General features: G+C 40.8%; 1 protein-coding gene across 1 annotated transcript; it reads left to right on the top strand.

Annotated features, from left to right (window-relative positions):
- The first annotated feature begins 5,391 nt into the window (after positions 1–5,391).
- Positions 5,392–25,579, top strand: LOC113024741 (SAP30-binding protein-like). Its single transcript, XM_026172044.1, has 2 exons — positions 5,392–5,795; positions 25,159–25,579. Exons 1-2 carry the CDS (start codon positions 5,392–5,394, stop codon positions 25,574–25,576), a joined length of 822 nt encoding a protein of 273 aa, XP_026027829.1. The 3' UTR covers positions 25,577–25,579.
- Positions 25,580–26,791: the final 1,212 nt, after the last annotated feature.

Here is a 26,791-nt window from a genome sequence, read left to right as displayed (position 1 = left end):
GACGACGGAGATAGCGAGGACCATGGATCCTTCCCTCTCTCAGAGGCGGCATCTCTGGCTCTTGCTTCGCTGCCCGGGGAAACGAAAGTAAAACGGAAGACCTTCTTTAGTGGAAGTCACCCGGCCCTCAACGAGCTCGTCAACGAGGATACGAGAGGAAGCAGAAAAAGGAGCGTTTCTGCTTCTAGCTCTGGAAGAGATAAGCGGAAGGATAATAGACCAAGTCCTCCGTGAGTAATATTTCTGAGATGGTCTCTCCTTTAGTCAACCTATGAGTAACATCAAAATAATAACATTTAATGTCAGAGGTCTCCAATCAGATAAGAGCAGGAAAAGGAAGGTTGATTTCTTAAAAAGACTTGATTATGATATTTTGTGCCTTCAAGAGATGAGATTAAAGACACACGTAGATGTATGTGAATTAAATAAAATGTGGAACACTGCCCATTCAATAATATCAATAGGGGAAGACAGCTCTGATGGAGTGGGTAGTTTCTTTAAAAAAGATGCGGTGAATATAAACAAAAGACGAGACATAATACCGGGACGACTCCTCCTTGTTGATTGCTGTTATTACGGGCAAAGGTTGCGTATTATTAATGTTTATAATGCACCGGAACGAACGAAAAAGATACAATTGTTGAAAAAATTGAAGTATTTATTAGAGATTGGTTTTAATATAATTCTATGTGGAGATTTTAACATTGTTACTGAAGCAAATGATAGAATATCCAAGGTTGAATTTAGAGAACTGCGGGAAAGCAAATTATTGGTTAAAATTTGTAAGGAAGCAGCACTCCGTGATTTATACAGGCACTTGCATCCACATACCGTCCACTACACTAGATTCGATTCGTTAACTAAAACAAGGATTGATAGATTCTACATATCACATAATGTTCAAGGTCTGAAATATGACACTCTTTTAACAGACTTTTCTGATCATATGGTGGTTATGGCAACAGTGTCGTGTTGTCCCCATGAATTTTTGAACTATTGGAAATTGAATACATCCTTGTTAGCAGACGAGTTGCTTGTGTCCGAAGTTAAATCTGAAATTAGGAAAATATTACATCTTAAGATTTTTACTACTTCTTTCTCGGAACTTTGGGAGCTTCTTAAACGACGTATGTGTCAATTTTTTAAATTTAAAGCGAGAGAATTAAATCATGCAAAGAATGTAAAATATAACGAAGATGTGAGTAGATATATATATTTAAGAAATAAGAAGGAGAAGGAGGAGGAAAATCAAATGTGTCTCTTAAAGAGGACATTGATCGAGTCAATAGAGAAGTTTTATTTAATATGTTGCGACGTACTGACTTTCACGGGAACAGCGATTATATGATTCTTAATAATCAAAAGAAAAGTCGGAATGACTTTATTGTCTCAATTAAGGATAAACATGGAAAGTCCGTTTTTAAAGAAGAGGGGAAAAGACAAGTAATTAGAGATTATTGTTCGGAGATGTTTTCATCCATAGTTACAAACAGCGACGCTATTAACAATTTTTTGAGTGAGGTTGAACCATTAGATTCTGTCATTTATGAAACTTTGATTGGAAAAATTAAAAGAGAGGAAGTGGAGTCAGTAATTAACCAACTTAGTACCGATAAAACACCTGGTCTGGATGGACTCCCCTCTGAATTTTACAAAATTGTGAGTAAAGAACTGTCTGAATTGTTAACTCAGTATTTTAATGAAGGAATAGAAAGAAAAACAATGGGTAAATCGTTTTATGAGGGAGTTATGTGTTTATTATATAAGAAAGGTGATAGAGAAGATATTAACAATTATAAGCAACTGACAATAATGAATGTAGATTATAAGATTTTTGCTAAAATAATTATGTCCAGACTAGAGGATGTATTAGATATTATCATTGAAAAAGAACAAACATGCGCAATTAAGGGACGATTGATGTGGGATAACTTAAGTATGTTAAGAGAGATTATTTATAATGGCAAGGATTCAGAACTCTGCATTTTAGGATTAGATCAAAGGAGGGCTTTTGATTCTGTTTCCCACTCCTATTTATGGAAAGTAATGAAAGCTTATAATTTTCCGGACCAATTTATTTCTATTATCCAATTGATTTATAAAAAGTCCCTAGTGCAAGTTAAGTTAAATGGAAAGCTCTCATCCCCTTTTAGTGCTGAGTGCGGGGTTAAACAAGGATGTCCTTTGAGTGCTGCGTTATATGTCCTTGCAATTAATCCCTTATTGAAAAGGATAAATGATGATAAACGGATCAAGGGATACGTCCTTGATAAATCCCTTAAAATCGCAGCTTTGGCGTATGCAGATGACGTGACGGTGATAATCAGAAACCAAAACGAACTGTCTTCAGTTATGGAGATACTACACCATTACGAACAGGCATCAGGTGCCAAGACAAAACTGAAGGGGTGTGGCTTGGACATCCGACCAGACAACCTAAAATGATGATCTCTCTTTGTAGGGAGATTAAAATTTTGGGTATATGGATTGATAATACTGACTCTAGTTTACTAAATTGGAATAAGAAAGAAAATGAAATTAAAATGGAAATTATGAAATGGGAAAACAAAGATACAAATTATAAAACAGGTATTAATATTGTAAAAACACACATAATTTCGAAACTTCTTTTCCTTGCCGCAATTTTTCCTCCTCCGAGAACAACTGTAATGAAAATAAGTAAGATGTGCATTAAATTTATCTGGGGATCCAATCGAGAAGTGACTAAGAGAAAATTTATGTACAAGAGTAGGAAGCACGGGGGTTTGGGAGCCCCAGACTTAGAGATTGTTTTGCGAATTCCTTTTATAAAAATTACTCAAAGCGCAATTTCTCGGGGTGCCCCGTGGGTTCGAGGGAAGGAGCAATTGTGGCAAAAGAAAAGAGGCAGGGCCAGAGCGGGTGTTCCATACCACAGACTTATGTTTGGTGACTTATCAAGTCAATGGGAACAATATAGTTTAAATATTCTCCAAGACAATATGAAAAATATCTATAAAAAATTTAATGAAACCAAAAATGAAGGTGTAATTCAATATAAGTATGCAAATGAAGATGAAAACCTTTCAATAGTTAAAAATATACAAGACAAATTATTATCTGAAAGCATGAGAGACGTGGTATGGCTCATCTCGCTCAGGCGCCTCCCCGTGAGAGCGGTGGTACAATGGAGTTGCTTTGTTACCACCATGAAATGTCCTATGACAGGCTGTGATGAAGATGAGACCCTAGAACATCTTCTATTGGATTGTTATAGGACAACTGAGATCAGGCAGAAGATGACAGAGATTGGCTATGATGTGGATGTTAATATTAAAGCAGTTATATATGGTTTGTTTAAAGAAAAAATGTGTGACGACAAAAGGAGACTCTTTTGGTTAGTAATGTGTGTAATAAACAGAGGTGGGACCAAGTCATTGTTTTGCAAGTCTCAAGTCTTTATCCTCAAGTCTCAAGTCAAGTCTCAAGTAATGTCAGGCAAGTCAGAGTCGAGTCTCAAGTCACTGGTGTAAAAGTCCGAGTCAAGTCACAAGTCTGAAACTTTGAATTTCAAGTCCTTTCGAGTCTTTAAAAAAAAAACAACGAAAAAATAATGTTGCAGTTATGCTAAATGTAAATATTAGACCATGTAATTTTAAAATCTGTGTTTTTCTCAACACATGACAAAATAGTGAACTTAGAAAATATACACAAATTGTGAAATTGCACCTCTTTAAAATGCAGCTCAATTAAACCTAGCTCCAAGAATAATTTTCACCGACAGTTCTGAGATAAGCTGCATGTTATTCTTGGATGCGGTTGTAGGACCAGCTTTAAAATCGCATGACAAAAATATCATACACATTAAAAAAAAACTGTATCACCAACGTAGCCTGGACAACATTTGCTAGTTAGATGAAGTCAGCTATCTCATCTTAGCATATTTATATGCATATTTATAATCATACGGTTCTTGGAGTGAGTGCATACACTCATGAAGTTTAGTAACTTCAGGTCACTGCAACAAGCCCAGGTACAGTTTACCGACGGATGGGTGCAGGACCTTGAAATGCACCGTGTAGAACGAAAGACCATCGTACGTATCATAAGTTTACCAGTCTCACAAATTGTCGTCATAAATACACATTCCTTAACCGTTTATTAATAGGACCTTTGAGCTCAACGGTAATCAATTAGTAGTGGAAATAATTTCTGGTACGAGTTACAGAAATGTAGCAGTGACAATAATACTGTATGCTGTAATCGTACTGGGCAATTAGTGATACAAAACAACTGTTTTATCCTGTGAATAAAAGTATATGTTTTTGTCAATGTACCATAATAACAGAAGCGAAACGCAATATTGTGTCAGGACAATTCACTATTTATGCACAATAAATAAAGGAGCATAGCGCGACAATTTCTGTTCAGCGCCAGACTTGCTTGTAATCTATATCACTAATTATGTTGTGAAAATGACGTATTAACTACAACAGCAGACTGACCTTTGTGTAAATGCTTGGAGCAGACTAACCTGTGAGCTGGAGTGTTCTGGGACGTTATATTTGATCTTTGAATGGCTGCAATCCAGTCGCCTCTTTGTTACTTCGGAAACATGGCTCGAACAATTTCTCTTCAACGACGTAATCCGATAACAACCGATCTCTTTACCCGTCGGCTTCCCGTGGCTGTCATGCGACCGGCTATTGCAGTTAATAATAAAACAGCTTCTTGACATTTTTGTGTTTCTTTTTATCGCTGTATAACTGATTTTAATTGAAAGCCTGCATGCGCTAGTACCGCTTGCCACGAGTTCCCAGAATCCTTTGCGGTTCTACCCGTGAATGACGTCACATTTTCAATCACTATATAATATGCATGTTAAATTTTATATTTGGGGTGAAATATCAAGTCTTTTCAAGTAAACCGGTTCAAGTCCAATTCAAGTCCCAAGTCATTGGTGTAAAAGTCCAAGTCAAGTCACAAGTCTTAGAACATTTTTTCAAGTCAAGTCTAAAGTCATAAAATTAATGACTCGAGTCTGACTCGAGTCCAAGTCATGTGACTCGAGTCCACACCTCTGGTAATAAACACACATATTTGGAAAACTCGTACCAAAGGAGTACTTGAACAAAGGATGATAGGTAGTGATGTGCTGAGTAAACATATCATTACAGACCTGCGGAGAAGACGAACAATGGACCTGAAACTTGGGAAAGTTTTCCCCTGGAACGAATTAAAACTGTAAGTCTTGTGAACGTTGTGTGGACTCAAATGCTAGATTTTCCTCCTTGTTTCTCCTTTTTGTATGTGCTCATGGTTTTGTATATGTAATTGTATGTGTATGTGCATTTTATATGTAAACTTTTTACTTTAAATAAAGTTAAAAAAAAAAAAAGAAAGGGAGGTTTTATGCGATACTACACAGAAATGGCGAGCGGTAAAAAGAGTATGCTGCTGTCCTCTTTAGCGGTCTATGGAGATGATTCGGAGCCTGACTCTGACCCTGAACAAGAAGAATCAGGGGGGCGTGTAGGAAGCCTTGTATATCGCTATGATGAGGATGACCTGAACCAAACTGTGGACCCAGAAGAAAAAGAGTCTGCAGATGAAGACGGCAGAGAAAACAACTCGGAAGTGGACGAATCTGACGAGGGGAGGGACGCAGATGACTTTGAGATCTCAGAAGCAGAAAAAAAGGACCCCAAGGAGCTAGTTGCTCCGTTTTCAGAAAAGGTGAGAAACATGTCACCTGACGAGATCAAGATCCCCCCCGAACCCCCCGGACGCTGCTCCAGCCATCTACAGGAGAAGATTCCCCAGCCAACATTTATATGTGGGGCCCATATGGTTTGGAAATGGGCTGAAAAATGGGCCCCATATAGGATTGTCCGCGGGTTCCGTAATGGCCCCATGTTAAATGCCCATATAGGTGTTATATTGGTAAAATCTAGGAACTAAATGGGCCCCAACTGGGCAACATACACAGAAACCCACCCGGGCCCCATCTTTCAATTTTTTTGTGGGTACCACGTGGGCACCACATAGGCTAAAAAGTGGGTTTTAAGTGGGATTGTCCGCGGGTTCCATAATGGCCCCATTTCATAAGCCCATCTTGGTGTTATATTGGTAAAATCTAGGAACTAAATGGGCCCCAACTGGGCAACATACACAGAAACCCACCCAGGCCCCATCTTTCAAGTTTTTTGTGGGTACCATGTGGGCACCACATAGGCTAAAAAGTGGGTTTTAAGTGGGATTGTCCGCGGGTTCCATAATGGCCCCATGTTAAATGCCCATCTTGGTGTTATATTGGTAAAATCTGGGAACTAAATGGACCCCAACTGGGCAAAGTACTCAGAAACCCACCCGGGCCCCATTTTTCAAGTTCTTAGTGTGTACAACATGAGGAAAACATGAGCTAAAAAGTTGGAATGGCATTATCAGTGGGTTCTGTAGTTGCATCTTACTTCTTGTTTGAATTGGCTAATTTCTGGCACTGGGCGGGTCCCATGTAGAAAAACAGCCACAAAATCAATTTAACAGACGGCCAATACGGCTTCTGTGACGCAAAGACACTAAATATATTAAAGCTGACTGCAAATAGAAACATCAAGAGGGGACACAAAACACATTTTGTTCACATTTATTTTGTCACACAACTGTGGGTTTAAGTAACTGTATTCCAAGGAGTGTGAACTTAAAAAACTAGAAATATCAAACTACATTCAAATTGCGTAGAGTTGGAACTGTAGCAACATGGGAAAAAATAAGAAGGGAAACTCAGAACCTTGTCTTGAATCAGCAGGGGTGTCTGTTATGTTTTTTTACAGAGCCGTTAGTCTATTTTGTCCCCTAGCAGCCCTCAGTCCTCCTCTGCCTCTAGCTCCAGTGAACCATTTGGAGAGAGCTTTCTCTGCTTCTTGCAGGTTGACTTTTGCAGTCAAAGAATTCTTCTTCAGTGCCTCTGCAAATGAAGAGGAAAAATGGGTAAGCCAAAGTAAAGGTAACCGTAGCTTACTTCCTTTGGTAATGATTTACAAAGAACAATGTTTATTTCACTTTCTTGCCTCAAATATATAAGATGGCACAATAACCAATCTCACTTACACTTTCAAACACTTTATTTAAAAAAGTGTCTCACGTGAAATTAACTTACTGTACACAACATTAAAGAGGCGCAAATCTCAGAACTTTTTCTTCCCATGTCGGCCAAGCAAGTTGTACTCCACGGCAAGCTCGGGTGATATGAGGAATTTCATCATTCTCCTTGTAGCATCATCTACACTTGTTCCCCCTATATCTGCTACCATGGCAACCTGAGGGGAACATACAAAAAGGACAGATTAGATACTGGCATCTGGGTAGGATGCCTCCCTGGGGAGGTGTTTTGGGCACATCCAACCAGGAAGAGACCCAGAGGAACACCCAGGACATGCTAAAGGGACTATGTTTCTCTGCTGGCCTGGAAATGCCTTGGGATTCCGCTGGAGGAGCAGGGCCAAGTGACTGGAGAGAGCGAAGTCTGGGCCTCTCTACTTAGTACCGGATTGGGTCACAGGGGGAGCAGCCTAAGCTTAAGATAATGGACCAGGAATGGAGGATAAATGGACGCTTTACATATTACTTAATGTTAATTGTGTGGAGATAAAAAAATACTACACAGCAAAATCTCCAGTGTTAAATTAACACTGGAGAGTGTCTATATGGGTCCACACCTCTGAGTGTTAAATACAACACTGTTGAGTGTTAAATTAACACTTTTGACAGTGTTATATGTTTAAAAGTAACCTAGTCAGTTTTGAAGATTAACAATGGCTAACACTGAGCAGTGCTGATTTTCTAACACTGGAAAATAACTCAAAATGTTAGAAATATTCCAGTACCGTCATGGACAACCACCATGGTGGAAAACCAAAACAGCAAAAGTAAGAGGGAATTCATGACGATGTTTACGTGAAGCGAAATTTTCAGTGTAGTTTGGATCTTCTTTTGCTGCTGGTTCAGTCAATATTGTTTGGAGAAAGATAAAACCTGCAGCTTCAGAATCTAGCACAAAAAACACAAAGTGCCGTCGGCTGAGAAAGGCCACATCTCACTGATTCTGATCTGTCGGCGGGTCCGCGCTTTGTGTTTACATCTTTGTGCAGAATGCGTGTGCCTGCTCTCATTTACTTTCTCCAAACTAAAATAGGTTTTATTTGATAAATCTATAATCAAAACTAGAGATGGACCGATCCGATATTACGTATCGGTATCGGTCCGATACTGACCTAAATTACTGGATCGGATATCGGAGAAAAATAAAAAATGTAATCCGATCCATTAAATATCACGAAAGCACCTCACAAAACTTGCAACACGCCGTAACTCACCTCAGAACGTTAGCACGTCTGAGCAGTATGCATCACGTGATAGAGCGGCTGTGGCATGCGGGACCTGTCGGTGGTCTGGATAGCATTTGGAGCTTCGCTAGCAATCCGGCATTTCATCTCCGACAAAGTTATCCCCGAGAGAAGTAAAGCAAGTGTGTAAGTCCATCTCTGAATGTTTGTAAAGCATTCCTGCGTTAAGCTTAACAAGCGATATATGGAGCGACTGCCTCTCCTGCTGCTACTTCAATCATGAAACTGCTTAATGATCAGCTGATCGGCTTTTCTGTCGGGAGTCCGTCTCTTTTGTTTGTTTTTGGCCCACTTTGCACCAGAAAGAGGAAACCAGCGGCTGAACAACAGCAGCACGTTTAAGCTTGATCAGCTGTTGTTAGAATGTATTTAATATTACTTTCTACTCGAGGATCTTTTTCTACGTAGCTGACGCTGGTAACTGTGCAGGGGCGGATCTAGCAAAGTTTAGCCAGGGGGGCCGATAGGGCATGAACAGGGAAAAGGGGGCACAAAGACATACTTTTCTTTCTTATTCTCATTTAAAATGTCTAGCTTTTAATAAATAATTATCTGACACCCAAAGTTTTAATTTGATGTAAAATGAATAGAAGTCAATTACTGTATATAGTAACTATTAAGTCTAATATATATACCCTAGTAAGCTATAGTACTTTTTCCTTTCATCTGTGCAGTCTGCAATTTTGTTGAAGAAAGATGTTGAATCTATTTAATATTTCTTGAAAAATAATTGATTTCTGTGCATTTTTTTTCACACTGCATCAAATTAAGGTTGATTACGTCGATTAAGCATCATGAGGTGGAGCGTGAGGGGTGGTTCCCCATTTTTTATTTATTTATTGTTGTTGCTGGGAGTTGGAACCCTATTAGTTAGGTTGCTTAATATCTACGCTAAGTACTCTTTAAAATACCAGAATAGTGAGGATGGTGTAGGTTTAAGTTTATTAGATTGATCAGTATTGCTGAACTATGAAACATTTTTTTTTGCATACAGGTATAACAGATTAGCTTTAGTGTAGTTGTTGTTTTAAACTTGAGTATGAACATATACAAAATGCAGCAAGATATTTAAAAAAACAAGTTTTGTTGATTAAAAAACACTATATCGGATTCATATCGGTATCGGCAGATATCCAAATTTATGATATCGGTATCGGTATCGGACATAAAAAAGTGGTATCGTGCCATCTCTAATCAAAACCCACCCCTATTCCTTACCCCTTTATCATTTATCCATAATGTTAAGCAGGACACCTGTGAATATTTTGTTGTTTTAGCTGTAAAAGTGTCATAAAATCAGCTGTGAGTGTGTGTGCTTTTATCCCTTTTTTCAGGATTACTTCTACTTTCCACATCTGCTAGGTTTTTTTCTCTACTGTATACTATAAGAGTGTCATCGGGGATTAATAACAGAAAAGGGCAAAAAACAAACTTGAAATTTTACTGTTTTTTTAACTGAAAAAGGGACTCATAATGTACATGAATAAAAGATTTAGAATAGGCAATTTGAATTATTAATTGTAAAACAGAACAAAAACAATTTTGTGACCTTTGGCCCTGTGGTTTGTTTTTGGGCATCTCTTTTCTTCTAAATAAGTCCAGCTGTGTTGGGCCCCTGGTAGAGCTCTGGTTGGAAGAGACAGGTTGGAAAAACCTGTCATCGGCGACGGGTTGGGGGCTAAAAGGTTAAAATAAATAGGAACTGGCCAGAATTTGCATAAACTATCATAGCAGAACAAATATAAGAAATCTACCCGTTATCAAAATCAGAATCAAATGCTTCATTAGAATAAAAAAATGTAACTTTCTGGAAGGTAAACATGTGGTATAAAAGTAACATCTCAGAAAAAATATATATATATCATAGCAACAGAAAGACATGGTAGCAGATGTGATGGTCTCTGGCCTGCTTTGCTGCCTCAGGACCAGTAAGACTTGCTGTGTTAAATGAAACCAATTATGCTGTATACCAAAAAAAATCATGAAGGAGAATGTCTTTCAGAAAATATATCAAAGAATGTTTTCTGACTACTGTATAAAGAACAGTGGCAAGCAGAATGGGGAGGGAAAAAAACTTACTACAGCAGACATGCGACTGGAGTCCTCCAGTTTTCCATTAAGAGCCTCAACATCGTCTTGGGTTTTAAGAGGTAAAACAACCCCTTCAGGGACCTCCGTAACTGAACCGTTTTTCTGATTCAGCAAGGCATTTAACATCTTGCTATGAACCAGTTGAGTCTCCTTCACTTCCTCTAAAATGGCAAGTACTTTCGAGAACATGGCTTCACAAGTAGGGCTGGCGACACTCCGGGCAGTGGGGCTGGCGGCACTCCGGGCAGTGGGGCTGGCGGCACTCCGGGCAGTGGGGCTGGCGGCACTCCGGGCAGCGGGGCTGGCGACTACACTATTGTTTTTTCCAGAGGGTCGCTTAAGGAGTTGTTCTGGAGGCGTGGGTGGAAGTTCCTCATCTGAATCAGAAGGCTCACTTGATTCAGTGTGGCTGCTCAGTTGATTGATCAGTTTAACACTTGGCCTAGAAAGGTTAAGCACAGAACATTTATGACACTGCAGGAAATAAACTTCATCTTGTTTGTATGCTATTACCACTTACTTTCTTTTTCTTAAGCCATTCTCATTGTCCGTCAAGTCTGATGAATACTCTGCTTGATGCAACTTTGCCCTGGCATTTGCACAAGTTGCTATAACATAAATTGTACAGAATACAACATGTAAGATACAATGTAAAGAAGAAATAAATCTGCAAAAACAATGACAATGAAAAAATGGTTTCCAGTAGAATAGAATAGAATAATCCTTTAATTGTCCCACAAGGGGAAATTTGGTTGTAACAGCAGCCAGGAAGACACATATACAAACAAACAGTACACAGGACACAGAACAGAAACATACAATAATACAGTAATACAGGGCCTTACATTTTCAAAAGCCTCCAAGTAAAAAAAAAAAGTTCATGTATAAACTTTTAAAGAAAAGGAAATACAGATGTAGTGTACAAATAAAGTCAAACTTACCTGCATTTCCCATGACACGGACATTGCAGAGTATCCAGTTGCTGGTTGGTGGTGTTCCTTCCTTTACAGCCTTTGTCACATTCACCAATGAGGCAGGAGGCCACCAGCATAATTTTCTCTCTGCGTCATGGAACCACTCTGATGGAATGATGTCTACCTTCTTGCAGCCATCAGAGTCAACTTCATCCACAAACTCGACCACACTGAATGAAGACATCCTGTAAACGCCATTGAGTTACATGCTGTGTAGCTGAGGCAAAGCTACAAATGCATTACGAAAAGGTAACAAAATAATTGGTTTTGTAAATTTAGTTACAGGAGCACTAGCAAGATGACCTGACAGTTTTGACAACAAATGTACACCCAGAGATGTTGAATCAATAGGGTAGTTAAAAAACGCTGTTCCAGTCTCAAACAGTTCAAACAAAACATGTATTTCTCCGATGAACAGCACAATGTTCCGCACAACTGCAACTTTGCCTTCAAGATCAAAACAATTTGTTCCACTGGAGGTGGAGATTATTTGATTTCCATGTCTGTACATCTTGTACTGAAAAGAATGATGGACAAAAAATTCAGTCATCATAGGTCCAGATGTATGTGGCTGTGTGAGTACACCCTCTGGCATTTTGCAAGACCTGTGAGGATACAATTGCTTTTCACAAACTCGTCTGACAATTTGCTGTACAGGATCCTGTGGTCTTCTCACCATCTTTTTTAACTGTCCCAAATAATTCTCAAATGGAAAACATGAAACCAAATCCAGAGGGCCATACTTTGTAGCATCATCTGCTAGGTGCAAAAGACTGTGTGTATTGTTAACTAAGAATTTAGTCCCATAAATCTTAGCAAAGTTGGCAACAAAGCATCTCAATAAATTTTTTGCATAATAACAGTACTCTTTACACAAAGGAGACAAAAGTATCCTCATAGCAGATGACAAAACCAGGAAGTTCTTGTACTGTGGATTGCACAGTTTCTGGAAAAGCACAACTGGTCCAGTATACAACAAAAATTGTCTTAATTCTGTAGCTTTCCATTGTCTGTACTCCATTAGGGACCGTGGCTTTCTGGAAAACGTGCGTGGCAGACTTTGCCTACACTGTTTTAAGTGATCTGAAATGGCAGACAGAGTAGAAGTAGGAACCCGACACTGCAATGGTCCCTTAATCCACAGGGCAAGTAATTTACGTACAATACCCAAGCAAATTAAATGCATATAGTCTAAGGGAAAGGCTGAAACCATGCCAATGCCTAGCTCTTGAAGAGGTGATTTGGAGTTGTGGTGATCTTCATCTAACATTTCTTCAAACTGAGAATCTGATCTGAGACTTGAATCCATATCTGGAAAAATAACTTTCCCATCAACATAAACACCATACTGTGTACAGCGCTCACAAGAACTGTAGCCACCATGACCTTTGATGCATTTTAAATAAGCTCTAGCTGGGGTGTCACAGATAAAAGCATCTGGAAGGGGTACATTGAAGTGTTTTCCATTGAAAACAATACCAGTATTTGTGACCTTTTTTGCATCTTCTATAAAATCATGCATGTAGTCGTTCACCGACTCAGGTTTGCAGGGACCAGCATATATACCCATCATGAAAACATTTGCTTGTGGCAGTTCAACTATCTTACCTAAAATAGGCCACAGTTGCATATTAGAGCTCTTAAAGAGAGGCAAACCATCAACATTCACACGAATGGTTAATGTATCAGTTTTCAGTTCATGTTGATTTATCATTTTCAGTTCTGACAATACTGCACTTTCAAGACCAAAATGGTAGTAACTTCCCCTGCCAATCTGTTTCACTTCACAGTCTTTTAATGTACTGAGCAAAGTTCTGGGATCCTTTGGCAAATCTAGACCAAGCTCCAAAAGTATGGTTAAGAGCTCTGACAACACAGAATGAGACACATTTCGGTTTGCTGCCCATTCAGCAAGTTTCCTCTTAGCATCAGAGTTTGACTCCACATCAGGAAAGTCACAGTTTTGTTCTTCATCCGCTTCACTATCCATGTAAAAGTCATTACTATTAAAATCCAGAGGTAAATCTTCATCCAAGCTGTTACTCGAATATTCCTCTACATTGTCCTCTGCCTTGTTGATAGTCTCATCTTTATTTTCTATATCTTCAATATTTTCCACTGCTTCATCCACAATCGAATGTTTGTTCGCCACATCTTCAGTGTATTGCAAAGCCTGGTCCACAGCCTTCTCTGCAAGTTCCACAGCATCTAAAGCAAGGCTCTGTAAATGCTGCTGAACTATAACTTTAATTCTCCTTCTCCTCGTCCGTGATTTGGCAAGAAGGTAATCCATTTCACTAAAATACACAGAAGATTGTGTGCAGAATAGAAGTGTGAGCCATTTTCACACATACAGCAATCCAAAAAATTGCAGAAGATATTCTGAAGAGGAATACAGTAGCTTGCAAAAGTATTCACCCCCCTTGAACTTTTCCACATTTTGTCACATTGCAGACACAAGCAGGAATCATTTTTATTGGAATTCCATGTGAAAGACCAACACAAAGTGGTGTACACGTGAAAGTGGAATGAAAGTCATACATGATTCCAAACATTTTTTTACAAATACATAACTGCAAAGTGGGGTGTGCGTAATTATTCAGCCCCCTTTGGTCTGAGTGCAGTCAGTTGCCCATAGACACTGCCTGATGAGTGCTAATGACTAAATAGAGTGCACCTGTGTGTAATCTAATGTCAGTACAAATACAGCTGCTCTGTGATGGCCTCAGAGGTTGTCTAAGAGGATATTGGGAGCAACAACACCATGAAGTCCAAAGAACACACCAGACAGGTCAGGGATGAAGTTATTGAGAAATTTAGAGGTTTGGGCTACAAAAAAATTTCCCAAGCCTTGAACATCCCACGGAGCACTGTTCAAGTGATCATTCAGAAATGGAAGGAGTATGGCACAACCGTAAACCTACCAAGACAAGGCCATCCACCTAAACTCAGGCCGAACAAGGAGAGCGCTGCAGAGAAAGAGAGAAATGCAGCCAAGAGGCCCATGGTGACTCTGGACGAGCTGCAGAGATCTACAGCTCAGGTGGGGGAATCTGTCCATAGGACAACTATTAGTCGTGCACTGCACAAAGTTGGCCTTTATGGAAGACTGGCAAGAAGAAAGCCATTGTTAACAGAAAACCATAAGAACTCCCGTTTGCAGTTTGCCACAAGCCATGTGGGGGACACAGCAAACATGTGGAAGAAGATACTCTGGACAGATGAGACCAAAAATGGAACTTTTTGGCCAAAATGCAAAACGCTTTGTGTAGCGGAAAACTAACACTGCACACACTCTGAACACACCATCCCCACTATTGGTCTTTCACGTGGGATTCCAATAAAATTGATTCATGTTTGTGGCTGTAATGTGACAAAATGTGGAAAAGTTCAAGGGGGCCGAATACTTTTGCAAGCCACTGTATTTGGAAACATTGTTTGTAAAAAACACTTCAGCCAGAGTGGAGATTTTCCATCAATCTACACTGTAAAATGTATAAATCAGCAAGTGATAAATTATCACTGTTGCTGGTATTTTCTCAAAGAGTTGTATGTGATAGAAATTGCTGTTTATAGTCCTTCTGTACATCTGCATGTTGCTTCCCAATTAAAATCTATAATTGTGGGGATTCATATTCATGTGATACTTATAACAACAGTTATCAAGTATACCAATTTAACTTTGCTGATGTGCTTGAAGGAAAATGGTTATTTCCATGTATTTCCCTATTCTGCCTTTAATTTTGAGGAGTTCCTTCTAGCTGTTACAGTGCTATGGGCTCAAAATGTGGTCATAAATATTTTGTACTTGTAAATCAGGATTTGTATGTGTAAAAAAGATTTGTGTGTGTGTGTGTGTGTGTGTGTGTGTGTGTGTGTGTGTGTGTGTGTGTGTGTGTGTGTGTGTGTGTAAAAAGAATTTGTGTGTGCGTAAAAAAGATTTGTGTGCTGACTTAGCCAAAAAACCTCTGCAAGTTACAAGTATGAATTTTGACCCTATTTTTCTTCCTTTCATCTGATTGGTCAATGTCATGTCACAAATGTAACAATCCAATCAGAGAACAGATGGGTTTGGCTGTCGGAGGGGCGCTTTTTTGAACTGCAGGTCTTTGAAGGGAATAAATGCCCTTTTACATGCCAACCCAGCGTTTTCCTTCATCACCACGAAGGAAAACAGTCTGTGGTCGTCCGACTTTGGTGATTTTTGTGTCACAGGTCTACGTGCTTAATACAGGGACTTCCACAGCCTTTTCAACAGCGCTGCGCGGGGGGGGGGGGGGGGCAGTGTTTTGGAAATGACAGTCTTCATTACAAAGCTTTCTCCATTATGAATTAGCATACATGTTTTTATTGAACATTTGAAGAACTAGCAAAAAAAACCAGAAACTCTTGTAGAGGACATAAAGTCAGAGATAGAAACGACTAGGAGCAGGTACATCTAGTACAGGTAGAGCTGCTGCAAAAACCCACAGAGCCCAGCAGCCAGCGCTACAAATTCTGGATCCTTTGCTTTTAGTTAGCAGTTAGCATTAGCAGCACATCCTGCGTCTGATATGAAAGCACTTTTATGCTGCGCACTGTGACTCACAGCAATGGTCCCGGGTCAGCCCTGACTTTGTGTTAAACTAATCCTAAAGTAATAATGGTATTTCTAACCAGTGATATACCACAACTTTATCCTTTCAACAGCTGCTGAAAGTTAGGTGACCTAGCTGCTATCGGATATTTATATAGAGATCCTCCAGCTTCAAACTGTATCACCCTTCAAGGACCTGCAGTTCGAAAAAGCTCCCCTCCGACAGCCAAACCCATTTGTTCTCTGATTGGATTGTTACATTTGTGATTGACATGACATTGACCAATCAGATGAAAGGAAGAAAAATAGGGTCAAAATTCGTACTTGTAACGTGCAGGGTTTTTTTGGCCACACACAAATTCTTTTTACACATACAAATCTTTTTTACACACACAAATCTTTTTTTTACACACACACAAATCCTGATTTACAAGTACAAAATATTTATGACCACATTTTGAGCCCATACAGTGCACCTAAAACAAAAAATCTGCAGTGATTTACATTTGTTGAATGATCAATTTTGTAAATTAACAGTCTGTTTGTGTGCACAGCTTACAAAACTGTACTGTAAGGCATGCTCTGATTGCATGCTAAAATGTTGTTGCTTAAAAATAAAATCTGTAATACATTATGCTGATGTTCTTAATTATCAAGACTTATTAAAAAGTAGATACACAATTTCTATAGAATGGAAAACAACTCAGTTAATTTTTGTTCCTATGAATACCAGCATCTTAAACAACTCCAACAACTATGACGAAAAACGCTTTCCTGCTCCCCTCACCATCCGCTGATTAACACTGAGCTGCTGCTGTCAACACCATCAAACTTATTTAATGTTTAATGTTATGTTATTTTTAAATCTTTACCAAAGCTTAACAACTATGGATGCTCACACCTGCTGCTAAAAAACTGTTAGAAATTACAGGAGTAATTTCTTCTTTTTTTTTAAAGCGGCACTGCATTTTTATTGGTTACCATGTTTATTACCACTTTTATCAGTAAAAACCTTCCTATAAAGTATAGATTTCAATTCAATTCACCTTAATGAGCTGCACTACTTACAGTCCTGTGAGCTCTGGTTACTGACAGCAGGTGTGAATGTTTGGAGTCCTAAACTCAGATAGAGATTAGAATAACAAGGGAATGTAAAATGTTTTGATGCACCTGACAGCAGCAGCTCAGAGAGAACTCCAATTGTGAGGGGAGGAGCAAAACTGTCAGAGTTGTGGGACATGTGAAGAGAGCACTGTTGGCATTATGTTAGCACAAAACATTGAAATTTCAATAGATGTCTAATTATGAAATTGGTCATTGACTCCTGCAGCTAAATAAACATTTATACCGATTACCAGAAGAAAAAAAAATAGTAATGCACTCCTTTCACAAATGTCCCATTAACCATCACTTTTCAAAATAATCCGTTCAAGCTATTGAATATGGCTAATAAGTAATACAAATAATATGAAAATGACTTACATGTCAAAGATGGTGTTTGAGATCCCAAAGAATCTAAATGTCGTAAGGAAATAAAAGAAAGTACATGAGAAAGAAAAAGTTGCAAACGTTTCCATTTTTTCCAGGATAATTCAATATAGGAGATTTACTTACTAATGCACAAAATGAACAGTGTAATTATAAGTTTGAAATGCACTGCAAGTGTTTATATGGTAAACTGATCAACTCCAACAGCAAACACTGGCAGTGCAAAAATGTACCTAACTAGCTGACAGACTTTAAAGTCACGGGAAGATATATATAAATGGTGACATATCCCAGAACAAATCTGAACATAAAAATATTATTAATTGTCTATCTTCAGCAACTGTGTGCTGTACAAGCACTATAAAATTTTAACATGTTTCATTTACAGTTGAATGACACAAAATCACTTAGGGGGGCACATATGACCTGCAGGCTGCACTTTGGACATCCTGCAGTAGACTGCTACATAGACTACTTAATTATGCATAGGGGGATATTTAGTGAAAGACTTCATTTTATTAAATAGTTAATTAAGCCATCAATGGGAGTTAGATTTAATACTAGTGTTTTACACAGCATTCAGCTATAGTAACATGTTCTGCATTTTCCTACATCACCATCTGATCTGAACAGCTGCACTTACTTATTAAATTAATAACTGCCTTGGACATTTTTCAGTAACCAATAACTGATTTTTCTGTGCGTTTTCACCTTTCGTCCACACGTAAACGGCATTTACGGTTACTGAAAGCGGAGACTTTTTTGAAATTCATGCCAGGGTGGAGATTTTCGAAAACCGTTTTTGCGTTTAGGTGTGGATGAGGGAAACAGAGGAAACGCAGCATCAAAGGTCTGTGCCTTTTTTGACATCACACCATGTGCCAGGTTATTGCTTCGGTGAAATGAATTTCTACAATGACTTAGAAAAAATACCATTACTGTTAATTTTACTCTATGCAGTGTTTCAATGCTTACATATACACAGTTACTGTCCCTCCACACATAGGACTCAGTTCTGCTTCTATGCACCATCTTTGTTTACTCTTTCCCACCGAGGCTTCATGACTTCTGATTGGCCAACATTTCTACACATTAGGAATATATCGCCACCTGCTGCTTTGGCATGTTCCTAGCAGCGTTTTGGCTTTTACTAGTGGACGGGATTTTTTTTTTTTTTTTTTTAAACGAAAACAGAAAATGTCCGTTTTCAAAATTACCCATGTACGTGTGGACGTAGCCTAAGAGAGTGATCCAGGCAGTGTTTAGGCTGAAAAAGCTGTGTTTGTCCCCCCCCCTTCTTTTTGCACACCATAAATGCATATCTGATAACATTACCATTTAAGCTGCAGGCATGTACTGCAGTAATTTAATCATCTCATATTTTACACCCCTATAAAGTGAGCTTGCCACATTGCACATGTATGTCACGTACACTAACTGCCATTTTGTTTACTGAGTAGTGCATAATGGCCACATTACCTGAGCGGGAATCCACTAAAGCACAGTACTAAAAAAATAAAAAAATCATTACTTTTTGAATTAATTAAAAATAGCTGGTTGCAGATGCACAGAGGGAGAAAAAACGCGGTGTACATTATATTACCTAAATTCACAAACTGTATAGAGATATTGGTGCGATGGAAAAAGAATAAGATAAGATAAAATGTACTTTACTGAGTAGAATATAGGCAGTAGGAGTTTTGTGAGTAACTTTTAATTATATTCGCCAAAGACAATGACAGTAAATTAACCCAGTTTCACCTGCTAGCTAAGGATGTTATATGCCTCTCTCCCTTATACCGTTTAGGACAAGTATAGAAAGCAACTAAAATAACCATTGATGATAACTTATCAAACCTTCAGTATTTACCTTGGTGTTAGTTTTAAATTCCTTTAAATAATCGATGTCCTCCACGTACTCCAGGAACCAGCAAGTCAAAAATCTGCTCACAACTGAGGACAGACCACACTAGTCCATAGGCGGCGCAATCTGCTCCTCCCTCATTTCAACAAAAAAGACCGCGAAGACTGGTTGCCGCTCACTTTAAAAAACAACTTTATTTAAAAAGTCATTTTATGGGGGGCTCTTCAACTGGTGGGGGAGATTGTCACATCTTGCAGGAGCTTTCCTCTCCTCAGGAGCTCCCTCTGCAGGAGGGGGAGATACAGGAGAGGTGGAGGAAGATCTCAGCCTGGGTGTTTATTGTCTTGTGTAGTCTGGAAGATGAGTGGATGGTGGGGTGGGTGCAGTTTTCTCTGTGGTGGGGTTGGGTGGACTGTCCCGGGCTCTGTGGGGCCGGGCGGCGCTGCTGCACTGGGCCCGGTCTGGATGGGCCTGGGCCCCCTTTCCCTGGCGGGTCGCGGAGTATGGGGGTGCCCACTGGGGTCAGCGGGGGAGCTGGCCCCAGGGAGGGGTCACTTGCCCCTCCCTTCCTTCCCTCCCCATCTCCAGCTGCCTCCCTCTTCCCGCTCCACCACAACCACCCACACATGCAGGGCCTTGGAGTAGGGGTATGTCACCAGGGTGCAGAGGAGGCGGTCTGCCTCCCCCCACCGCAGGGAAAAGGGAAACACCACCTGGGTCTGGGTGCAGTTCCCCCCTCCAGGGGCGGGGGCACCTAGACCCGGTTTGTAGAGTACGCTTGGGGAGTGTGATCGTGTGTACAACGTCTCTTTATGTCTGTCTCCACGTTGGTTGAGTGTGGAGTAAGTGCATATGAGAGCATGAGGGTGGGAATGGATGTTTGTATATGTGTGTGCCTGTATGTCTGTGTCTATATGTCAGGTTGGGTGTCAGGCGCCACCTCTCTGGGGACATCTCAGGCCCTCCAAGGTTTGGAGGCCTATCTCCCCCTACCACCACTTCCCCTGCCAGTGGCGGACTCCCTCAGACATCGGTGCGTTGGTGGTTCTTTGTGTCCGGGGATGGGCGTCCAGGTACACACCGGCTCACTCCTTGGCGGCCGCTTATCGGGGCCTGGAGCCTGGGGCTCGCTCGGGCCACTTCGGAGGTGGGGTGCCCCCGGCCTCTCGGCCTGGGGCTCGGTCACTCAGGCGCAGCTGGCTGCCGGCGGAGCTCACGGGCGCGTCACTGCAACTCCCCCTGGCTTCTGCTCCGCGGCTGCTGAGTGAGCCCTCATCTGGGACTCTCCTCAGCTCTTTCCGGGACAGTGGCGCGGCTGCCCCTCTGTTGGTCTTCCTTGGTCTCTTGTGTTCTGGGGGCCTCTGGATGTCTGGAGTTTTGATCTCCTCCACACCTGCTTCACGCCCTGGAGGACGGGGCTGTGGCCCCCCCACACCCTCTAGCAGATCATTACATGAAGGAACCTTTTAAAAAACAAAAAACAAGCGCGTCCATGCTCACAGGTGTACACACGGGTGATCACACCCACAAACTACACCCTTTTTGGCTCCTACCTCAAAGCACACTGTGTTCTGTTGATCTTATGTGCTGCACAATAATGTTTAACATTTAGTATTTACTGTCATATTCCCATATATCATTGTGATGTTGTTTATTCTATTACTCTTGTTCTCTTCTGCTTGTTTTCTTTTTTCTTTCTCAGCAGGTGATCCAGGTGATTGATATATGCATTTTTTTTTCTCTGCCCGTTCTGTTGGTTTTTGTCTTTTGCCCTTCTCCCCCGTCCGTCTTCTCAGCTGTTTCTCTTTCCCTCTTTCTTTCTCCCCTTCTTTCCCCCAGTCAAGTCTGTCCCGTATTCAGTAAGTGAAAATAAAATAAACAATAAAAGGTGAATCAAATGGACTATTATGGCAAGGCTGGGATGGTCCATTTGGTAAAGTAAATCCGTTGGGCATCTTTCTTTGCCTTTAGACAACAATTCTGAGGGCAAAAGAGCCAAACGGGACAGGCCAAAAAATAAATAAAATAAAAAAAATAAAAATAAAAAGTCATTTTATGCCTGATACAAACATTTTAAAAGGCAAACCATGCACAAGTTAAAAAGATAAATTTTAGTTTTGCTTAGTTTTTTAAGTATAGGAATGGTTAATATGTTTTAAAAAATCATATGTAATTATTGTCAAATAACATAAAAATAAAACAACATAATAATAAAAGCATAATTGACAGAATATATCATAATGATAACAATATCAACACCTCACTTAAAAGAATCAGAATCAGAATCAGAAAGGGTTTTATTGCCAAATGTTGAGCAGGTTTACAACATTAGGAAATTGCTGCGGTGCTTCAGTGCAAACATACTGTCATAAATGCTTAAATAGATATAAAAATAAAAATAAGAATAAGAATTAAACGTGCTAAGTAGATAGATATATACATGAGTGCAGGTGGTGATCAATGCCAAACATGGAATGATGCAGTGACACAGCGTAGGGTCATGTGTTAGTGGTGGGAACAGTCATACGGTTATTGTTCATGTGTCCAACAGCAGAGGGGAAGAAACTGTTCTTATGGCGAGAGGTTCTGGTGCGAATGGACCGGAGCCTCCTGCCTGAGGGGAGCAGGTCAAACAGACTGTGTCCAGGGTGAGAAGGGTCAGCTGAGATCCGAGCTGCATGCCCCAGTGTCCTGGAGGTGTACAGGTCCTGCAGAGATGGGAGTCTGCAGCCAATCACCTTCTCAGCAGAGCGCACAACACTCTGCAGTCTCTGTTTGTCCCTGATAGTGGCTCCAGCGTACCACACGGTGATGGAGGAGGTGAGGATGGACTCGATGATTGCGGTGTAGAACTGCATCATCGTCCGTGTTGGCAGGTTGAATTTCTTCAGCTGACTCAGGAAGTACATCCTCTGCTGGGCTTTCTTAATGACGGAGGTGATGGTGGGCTCCCACTTCAGGTCCTGGGTGATGGTGGTACCCAGGAAGCGGAATGAGTCCACAGAGGTGATGAGGGTGTCAGTCAGGATGATGGGGGGGAGTGGGGCTGTGTGCTTCCTGAAGTCCACAATAATCTCCACTGTCTTCTGGGCATTCGGCACCAGGTTGTTGTGGCTGCACCAGGACACCAGACGTTCAACCTCCTTCCTGTAGGCAGACTCATCCCCGTCCGAGATGAGTCCAATAACGGTGGTGTCATCTGCAAACTTGATTAGCTTGACAGACTGGTGGGTGGAGGTGCAGCAGTTGGTGTACAGGGAGAAGAGCAGAGGAGAAAGAACACAGCCCTGAGGGGAGCCGGTGCTGATGGTCCGGGAGTCCGAGACATTCTTTCCCAGCCTCACCTGCTGCTTCCTGTCCGTCAGGAAGTCAGTGATCCACCGGCAGATGGGATCAGGCACATTCATCTGGGAAAGCTTGCCTCGGAGATGGTCTGGAAGGATGGTGTTGAAGGCAGAGCTGAAGTCCACAAACAGGATCCTGGCGTAGATTCCTGGGGAGTCCAGATGCTGCAGGATGAAGTGTAGAGCCATGTTGATGGCGTCATCTACAGACCTGTTGGCTCTGTATGCAAACTGCAGGGGGTCCAGGAGGGAGGCCGTGAGGGTCTTGAGGTAGGAGAGAACCAGGTGCTCAAATGACTTCATGACCACAGATGTCAGAGCCACGGGTCTGTAGTCATTTACTCCAGTGATCCTAGGTTTCTTGGGGATAGGGATTATGGTAGAGGACTTGAAGCAGGCAGGCACATGACATACCTGCAGTGAGTAGTTGAAAATGCCAGAAAACACTGAGGCCAGCTCGTTTGCACAGTGTCTGAGGGTGGCAGGAGACACACCGTCTGGGCCAGGAGCTTTTCGAGCATTCAGACTCTTAAACTGCTTCCTCACATCTGCTTCATGAATATGAAGAGTAGTGGTGGGAGGAGGTGGTGTGAAAAGCTCTTCTAAATAAACAATAGAAAGGTTTTTGAAAAGTTCTTTTGAAAAGTTTCAAGTGTCAATACACCATACAGTTGAGGCGTGACTGCTGGAAAGGCTGCATTCCCTTTGCATTAGTTCAAAGAAAATATAAATTATTTCTGGTTATATAATTTGTGGACTCAAGTTGAAGAGTAAGCTTTATACTGAGGAGCTTTTACATATTGGATCTGATCAACCAAAACTTTCAACTTCTACAGTCTTTTTAGTTTTTCAAGTGAGTTATGCTTCCACATATGTAATATAGCTAATGGTCTTTTCTCTAATGCAGTATAGTGTGTCTGATTTACTGGAAATCGTCAACTGCTTGTTTGCTAATGTGAACAGTCCTAATTGAACAACTGGAAATCCTGAATTTGCACAAAATGGCAAATCTGTATTTTTCTCTGTATAATTCACTTATATCTTAGGTTTTAATGTGTATTTTTTTGCTTTTCTTGATATTGCATGCTATAATGTTTTTTTTTCTATTCTTATGTCCGTTTTCATCACATTTTATTGCTGCTGTGACAAGTGAATATCCCCAAGAGGAATCAATTAAGTTCTTATTTTATCTTATCTGAGCCTGACCATGCAGAGCACTGAAAGTTCAAATACTGAGGCTAAAAACTGAGAGGGTCAAAAATGAAAAGTAAAGAATATTTGACTGTGCCTAAGGATATCAGAAGTGATAGACTAAGGTTGTGCCAAATATTTTAAAGTTAGGGTGATTTGTTAGAGAATGGTACTCATGAGTGCCGTCTGCAGGTTATAAAAGAGAGTTATGTTCTCACTTCCTTTTGAGATTCTTTTTAAAATTTGACTTTCACAACTCCCTGGATTGTGTGCAATCTGTGATGGGCTTGTTTGGAATAAATCCTCCTTTATTCAAATAACACTTTCTCAGGCTCTTCACAGAAGAAGAATCCTCACATTCAAAATGCACAGCATGTGCTACCATTTTAAACCCATGTACACATTTACCATCACTGACCCAACTAGGACCTACATTGGATACCCACCCATATGGCTTTCATGTGAGAAACCCAAGTGGGTCCCATATATACTAAACAATCTTGAGCCCATGTAAAATATATGCCCATATTAATTTAACATAACCCATTTGGGGCCCACATAGACATGTTTTCAGGGTCTGACTTGCATTTGCCCATGTGTGACCCATATAGTTTGACCAGGTGGGCCCCACCTATGTCATCAGTGCTAAAAATATATATTGATTACCTCACTTTGCCCCACCTGGGGCCCACATAGACATGTTTTCAGGGTCTGACTTGCATTTGCCCATGTGCCACCTATATAGTTTGACCAGGTGGGCCCCACCTATGTCATCAGTGCTAAAAAAAATATATTGATTACCTCACTTTGCCCCACCTGGGGCCCACATAGACATGTTTTCAGGGTCTGACTTGCATTTGCCCATGTGTGACCCATATAGTTTGACCTGGTGGGCCCCACCTGTGTTATCAGTGCTAAAAACATATATTGATTACCTCACTTTGCCCCACCTGGGGCACACAACAACAGCCTATCCTTAAATTACTGTGTTTGCCCATGTCTATCCCAGGTGGAAAACCCAAGTGGGTCCTACATGTGTTTCCCATTTTGGACCAAGTTAAGTGTTTCCCATGTTTGACCCAGCTAGGACCTACTAAAAGTGCCCACTTGGCATTGCCCATATGGGTTTAATGTGAAGAACCCAAGTAGGCCCCATACAAAAAGCCCAGTTTGAGCCCATGCCCATATGGTACCCATCCAGCCCGAGCAAAAACCAGGTGGGGCCCATATATACATGTTGGCTGGGTCATAAGCTGTATAAGAGGAAGCTCCATGGAGATTTTGACACAAACGCCCATATCCAGCAAAAGAAGAAATTTAGAAACCCAAGTATTTACGAGAAGCTCATTCAGTTCTGCGCCATAGATGAACTGGGAACCAACTACCCAAAAGATATGTTCGATCCTCATGCCTGGTCGGAAGACTCTTACTATGAAGCTCTCGCCAAAGCTCAGAAGGTGGAGATGGACAAACTGGAGAAAGCCATGAAGGAACGAACCAAGATTGAGTTTGTCACGGGGACTAAGAAGGGCACCAACCCCTCCAGCACAGCAGCCTCCACCACCAGCAAAACCACAACTACATCCACAGATACCCAGAAGAGGAAAAGTAAGTGGGACTCTGCACTCCCTGTGACCCTGGCCCAAAAAAAGAAAGGGAGGTAAAGGACTCGGCAAAGGAGGCGCAAAGCGTCACCGTAAGGTGATAACATCCAGGGCATCACTAAGCCAGCTATCCGCCGCCTGGCTCGCTGTGGTGGTGTGAAGCGTATTTCTGGTCTGATCTACGAGGAGACCCGTGGCGTGTTGAAGGTGTTTCTGGAGAACGTCATCCGCGACGCCGTCACCTACACCGAGCACGCCAAGAGAAAGACCGTCACCGCCATGGATGTGGTGTACGCTCTCAAGAGACAGGGCCGCACTCTGTACGGCTTTGGTGGTTAAGCTTACTGCACTAACAACAACAACAACAACGGCAACAAAGGTCCTCTTTTTTTTTTTCTTTTTATTCTTTTTTTTTTACACATACAATTACATATACAAAACCGTAATCACACACCACTCAATAATGAAAAAGGAGAACAAGATGGAAAATCTAGCATCTGAGTCCACAAAACGCTTTTAAAACTTACAGTTTCAATTAGTTCCAGGGGAAAGCTTTCCCAAGTTTCAGGTCCATTGTTCGTCTTCTCTGCAGATCTGTAATGATATGTTTACTCACCACATCACTACTTATCATCCTTTGTTCCAACACTCCTTTGGCACGGGTTTTCCAAATATGTGTGTTTATAACACACATTACTAACCAAAAGAGTCTCCTTTTGTCTTCACCCATTCTTTTCTTTAAACAAACCATATTTAATTGCTTTGGCTATGACGTTGATGTTAATATCAATCTCTGTCATCTTCTGTCTTATCTCAGTTGTCCTATAACAAGCCAACAGAAGATGTTCTAGGGTCTCATCTTCATCACAGTCTGTCATAGGACATTTCATGGTGGTAACAAAACAACTCCATTGTACCACTGCTCTCACAGGGAGGCGCCCGAGCCAGATGAGCCATACCACGTCTCTCATGCTTTCAGATAATAATTTATCTTGTATATTTTTAACTATTGAAAGATTTTCATCTTCATTTGCATACTTGTATTGAATTACACCTTCATTTTTGGTTTCATTAATTTTTTTATAGATATTTTTCGTATTATCTTGGAGAATATTTAAACTATATTGTTCCCATTGACTTGATAAGTCACCAAACATAATTCTGTGGTATGGTCAACCCGTTCTCACTCCCAAAGCGTAACATTTTACGCTAGGTGACAAATCGTCACCATATTACGTTTTCGGCTACCCACCACGTTCCTAAATGACGACCTCG

Source organism: Astatotilapia calliptera, chromosome 6 (assembly GCF_900246225.1).
Source record: "Astatotilapia calliptera chromosome 6, fAstCal1.2, whole genome shotgun sequence".
NCBI lineage: Eukaryota > Metazoa > Chordata > Actinopteri > Cichliformes > Cichlidae > Astatotilapia > Astatotilapia calliptera.
Note: the sequence above shows the minus strand (reverse complement) of the source record. Positions and strands in the feature narration are given on the sequence as shown.

Coding starts and splice junctions, on each gene's coding strand:
- LOC113024741 (XM_026172044.1), top strand. CDS start 5,392: ATGCGATACTACACAGAAATGGCGAGCGGTAAAAAGAGTATGCTGCTG. Junction 5,796..25,158: donor AGCCATCTACAGGAGAAGAT/TCCCCAGCCAAC, acceptor ATGTTGGCTGGG/TCATAAGCTGTATAAGAGGA.